Raw genomic sequence first — 5,543 nt, 5'->3', positions numbered from 1 at the left:
TGCCAAATTTTCACATCCTTTAGTTGTAGATATAGTTAGAAAAACAAGTAGTAGACCTTGTGTTAGCAACATTAGATCTTTGAGTTAAGTACCTTCTTTGTTATATCCCACTGCACCTTTGTTCTATAGAGATGTAACTTTAATGTTAATGCTTTAAGGAGATGTAGATTAAAGAAAAACACTTCAGGGGAAACAAGATTAACATTCATTAAGGAAGAGAGCCAAAAAGTGTTAACAAGCCTCTTGGCCAGAAGATAATGTAAATCACCTGAGACCTTTTGTATACCAAATGATGTATAAAAAGAGCCTGAGCTGCGAACGCTACATAATCTTGTGTTACCCATTGATCTCTGTGTTTTATCAAAAGTATAAAAGGCCTTCTGAACAATAAAGGATGGGGCCAGTTTCTGGGGGGCAGCTTCTGGGGCCAGCTTCTGGGGCCAGCTTCTTGGACCAGCTTCTCTAACTAGTCTCCCGGCCTGGTTTCTTGGGGCTCTGGCTCCCCCCGTGTCTCTCTCTCTCTTTCTTCTTCTCTCTCTTTCCCTCTCTCTGCTCTTTACTTTAACTTCAGGCTGAATCTCCACCTGGAGCGCGGAGGCTCGCCAGGTCTACTTACTTGCCCCGGCTGTTAAGACCCGCGAGAAAGGGAGCTTAAGGCGAGGCACCCTTAAATATTCAAGCGGGCGCCGGTGGCCCAACGTAGATGGTGCAAATTCCTTGTCTGGAATTTTATTGGCCTTCCGCGTAAACCAAGCTATTCAGCCCTCTTCCTCCACTTAATCTTCTTACTACACTATAGTTTCTTAATCTAATCTTACATTAATAAATAAACAAGTCTTTCCACGCCGACGCCGTCCACCCTTCGAATTCCCTGGATCCACCGGGGCTGGACCCCAGCAGATCCTGATGCTGGGAAAGACTGAAGGCAAAAGGAGAAAAGGGTGGCAGAAGATGAGATAGTTACATAGCATCACTGACTTAATGAACATGAATTTGAACAAACGCTGGGAGACAGTGAAGGACAGGGTAGCCTAATGAGCTTCAGGCCTTGGTGTGCCAAAGAGTTGGTCAGGATTTAGTGAACAGCAACAACAACAACACAGGTGTATGTGTGACTGAACCACTTTGCTGCACACCTGAAGCTAACCCAACATTGTTAATCAGCTATACTCCATGGGTAAACCTATGGCTGATTCATGTTGATGTTTGGTAGAAACCAACATAATACGTAAAGCAATTATCCTTCAATTAAAAATAAATAAATTTAAAAAACTACACTCCAACGTACAATTTTTTTTTTTGAATAAAAAATATAGGAGACAAAGTTAGTCAGCAAAGATTTCCTGAGGGCCTTGTCTGTACTTAGTTTTGCTCTAGATATGATGAACACAGCAATGAGGAAGGCAAAGTTAATGCTTACCAGTGATCTTTCGTGTTAAAAATAGTAACTTTACAGGGAGGATAACCTCAGTTAGTGTATAATGCTATGGAAAAAAGACACAATGGACTGAAAACTTAGATGTTGTTCAGTCGTGTCCAACTCTTTGCAACCCATGGACTGGGGCCTGCCAGGCTCCTCTGTCCATGGAATTCTCCAGGCAAGAACACTGGAGTAAGTAGCTGTTCCCTTCTCCAAGGGATGTTCCTGACCCAGGGATCAAACCAGGGTCTCCTGCATTGCAGGTGGATTCTTTACCAGCTGAGCTACCATGATGGAAAATTACCTGGTCAAGACAAGTAAGACTCTGAAATACACTGGTTTTTGAGGAAGTGATGTTTGAGACTTGATAAATCAGAATTGTCGAAGACAATTCCATGTCTTCTCATTCTTTTTATGCTCCTTGTTGATTAACATGCATTCTTGATCTATCTAAATCAATCTATTCAAATGTATTAGTGTTTCTCTGGAGACTAACAATTTTGTATATTAATTTAAAAATCTTTCCCTTCCATATTTCCTAAGAGCTTTATAGTTTTGCCTTTGCCATTAGGTCTTAAAAACACTGAGCCTGAGTTTTTCATGCATGAGTATCCGCATGGTTACTCAGTCATGCCAGAGCTGTTTTCTGCAACACCCCTCCCTTTCCCCAGTGGTCTACCAAGCCACACCTTCCATACAGCCAGTTTCTAATCATAGACATCAGCATCTATGCTCTGTTCAGTTTGTTTATTGGTCAACCCAAGGATGAAGACTGCACTATTTTACTTATTGGCACTCTGTAGCAGATATCATTATCTGCAGAATCAATTCCTCTCACCTTATACTTAATCTTTTTTAAATGTGTTTGGACTAGCCATGGCAGCATGTATGTTAGAATCAGCTTGTCGAATTCTAAAGTGTTCTGCTTATACTCACATATTCCACTGGGATATTGTAAGATACTAACATTAAATATGTTAATCAGCTTGAGGAGGTTGAATCGTTTAAACATTATGCTTCTCAGTCTGAAACCTTGGCATATCTCACATTTCATATCTGTTTAGTTAGCACAGTGCCTCAATAAATTTTTCTAATTGTCTCTTTATAGATTTAGTACTTGGATGGTAAAGAATCCGCCTGCAATGCGGGAGACCTGGGTTTAATCCCTGGGTTGGGAAGATCCCCTGGAGAAGAGCATGGCAACTCACTCCAGAATTCTTGCCCGGAGAGTCCCATGGAAAGAGGAGCCTGGTGGGCTACATCCACAGGGTCACAGAGTTGGACATGACTGAGTGACCAAGCACACACTCTTAGATATATTCCTAAACATTTAAAAATTAAGTCCTGCTTTTAGCATTTTGGAAAAAATTTATTTTAATTATTTGTTATATAAATATATAATAGATATTTATATTGATCTTATATCAAGTTATCTTGTTTAAATTTCTCACCATTTCACTAATATACAAAAAGATTCATTTGTATTTCCTACAAATGCCATCGCACTATCTGCATATGATCATAATTCATTTGGGCTTCCCTGGTGGCTCAGTGGTAAACAACCCACCTGTCAATGCAGGAGATCCAGGTTCAATCACTGGGTCAAGAAGATCCCCTGGAGAAGGAAATGGCAATCCACTCCAGTTTTCTTCCCTGGTAAATCTGATGGACAGAGGAGCCTGGAGGGCTACAGTCCATGAGGTCATAAAAGAATTAGACATAAGCTAGCCACACAACAAAAACACATAATTTATCTATTCCTTCTCATGTGGGTATCTCACGTGACAGATACCCACATACACATATATCTCTTCTTTTTTTTTAACTGTACATATTAATATATCTAATAAAAATCTGAAAAATAAGGAAAACAAGTGGTGATGATGTACATCTTATTTTATTTTTTATTTTATGGAGAAAGATACTAGCATTTTACCATTAAGTATAATGTCTGATATGTGAATGTTTATGGTACTGGGGTTTTTAATAAATTTTTTTCTAGGAATGTGTATTGTTATGCTAGGTTGTAAAGAGCTTTATCATGAACTGATGTTAAATTTTATCAAGCACTTGCTTTGATCTACTGACAATGGATACTTTAATTTGTTAATGGGCCAATTTTTTTTCATTCTTTGAAAGTTATACAATTTTTGCATTCTAGAGATAAAAACTTTATCATAATTTAGTATTTTTTATTACTTGATTTACTAATATTTTAAGATATTTGCACCTGTGTTAAAGAATAGGATTAGATTATAATTTTCTTATTTATGATGTTTATTTCAGGTTTGCTATCAATGACTAAATATGAGTATTTATTTTCGCAGTTTTTAAAAATTTTGAAGATAAAGGGTGCTAATTTGTTAAATTAATGGTTTCAAATGAGCATTCAAAGGTCAAGAGTCATGAAGACAGGCTTACATAGGACACTCCAAACCATCCCTCACACTGACCTCTTCTTCCCTAGAATTTTCCTCAGGGCACCCTTCACCTCTGTGTTTCTCAAACTATAGATTAAGGGATTCAGCATAGGGTTGAAAAGGCTGTAAAACAACGACAGAATCTTCCTTTGTTCCTGAGAATGGCTGGATCTGGGGGTCATGTACAAGACGATGGCAGTGCCGAAGAAGAGCCCGACCACGCAGAGGTGGGAGGAGCAGGTGGAGAAAGCCTTCCTGCGGCCCTCAGCGGACTGGATCCTCAGGATGGCGTCCAGGATGCGCACATAGGAGCCCAGCACCAGGCAGAGGGGCCCGACTAAAATGCAAACACAGGATGCAACGATGATAACTTGGTTCAGCCAAGTATCTGCACAAGCCAACTTGAGGACAGACAGGATTTCACAAAAGAAGTGGTTGATTTCATGAGGCCCACAGAAGGGCAGCTTCAGGATGAGAACTAAGTGGACAAGATCCCATAGAAAGCTAAATGCCCAGGAAGCGCTGGCCAGGACAGTGCACACTCTCCAGCTCATGATGAGAGTGTAATGAAGGGGGTGGCAGATGGCCACATACCTGTCATAGGCCATCACCACCAAAATCAGGCACTCTGAAGCAGCAAAAGCCAGGTACAAAAATGTCTGCATAATGCAAGGAACAAAGGAGATGGTTCTTTTCTGACTCACAAGATTTGCCAGCATCTTGGGGACATTGTTGGAGGCATAGGACATGTCGATGATGGCCAAGTGTGAGAGGAAGAAGTACATGGGGGTGTGCAGTCTTGAGTCTAAGCAGATAAGCCCCAGGATGACTCCATTCCCCAGAAGGGTGAGGGTGTAGAAGAGAGAGAAAAGTCCAAAGAGGAAAAACTGCAGTGCTGAATCGACCTGGAATCCCAGGAGGGTGACTTCTGTGATCCGTGTCTGGTTGCCTCCCATGCTCCTGAGCAGAGACAGAGAAGCCCCAAGCTTCAATAGAAGGTCAGAGCTGTAGGGAAATCATGACACAAAATACCTTCTGAGTGTAACAAAGTGAGCATTTGGAAATGTATTACTTTGAGTGGGTTTTCTATAATTTATTTATAGATATACTGTTTACACAAACTTGGTATGATCATACAAGTCAGAAACAAATTCCCCTTGTATCAATGGATAATAAGGTATGGAAAATATATTATAGATAATAAAATATATGATAACAGGAAAAATGCATTATTATATACTCTGTGTAATAGTATACATACAAATACAGACATGCACTGTTTTGTAAAATTCAAGTATCCTGGCTTCCCTTCAAAGGTGTGAGTGTTGATTATTAATGTGCTTAGAAGAAAGACAACCCTGACAGGCCGTGTGTAGTAAGAGGTAGTTTCATCTCCTAATCTTGCTCATCTTCTTGGTTCAAGAAACAAAATGTTTATGATACTTTGTTATTTACATGTTGCTTATTTTTCCACTTACCTTCTCATATGCTTTTCTATCCACTTATTTCAGATTTGAATTCCCTTATTAAATAACCTCTCAATTTTTTAGTATTTCAAACTTTGCGTAAGACTCCTCTCAACAGTGGACATCTTCTGCCATTTCTTTCCCATCTCCAGAGTTTGCAATTTTATTTTTATTGTCTTATTTACTTTTTTGTCAGCACCTGATCCTGAAATTTAAGCCTAAGTGAAAAATTATTAG

The 5,543-nt window shown here is 39.6% G+C and overlaps 1 protein-coding gene across 1 annotated transcript; it reads right to left on the bottom strand.

Annotated features, from left to right (window-relative positions):
• Positions 1–3,863: 3,863 nt before the first annotated feature.
• Positions 3,864–4,796, bottom strand: LOC101118181 (olfactory receptor 2A12-like). Its single transcript, XM_004008146.3, has one exon. The coding sequence runs from the start codon at positions 4,794–4,796 to the stop codon at positions 3,864–3,866; it is 933 nt and encodes a 310-aa protein (XP_004008195.1).
• Positions 4,797–5,543: the final 747 nt, after the last annotated feature.

The sequence above is a fragment of the Ovis aries genome, chromosome 4, assembly GCF_016772045.2.
Source record: "Ovis aries strain OAR_USU_Benz2616 breed Rambouillet chromosome 4, ARS-UI_Ramb_v3.0, whole genome shotgun sequence".
Taxonomy (NCBI): domain Eukaryota; kingdom Metazoa; phylum Chordata; class Mammalia; order Artiodactyla; family Bovidae; genus Ovis; species Ovis aries.
Note: the sequence above shows the minus strand (reverse complement) of the source record. Positions and strands in the feature narration are given on the sequence as shown.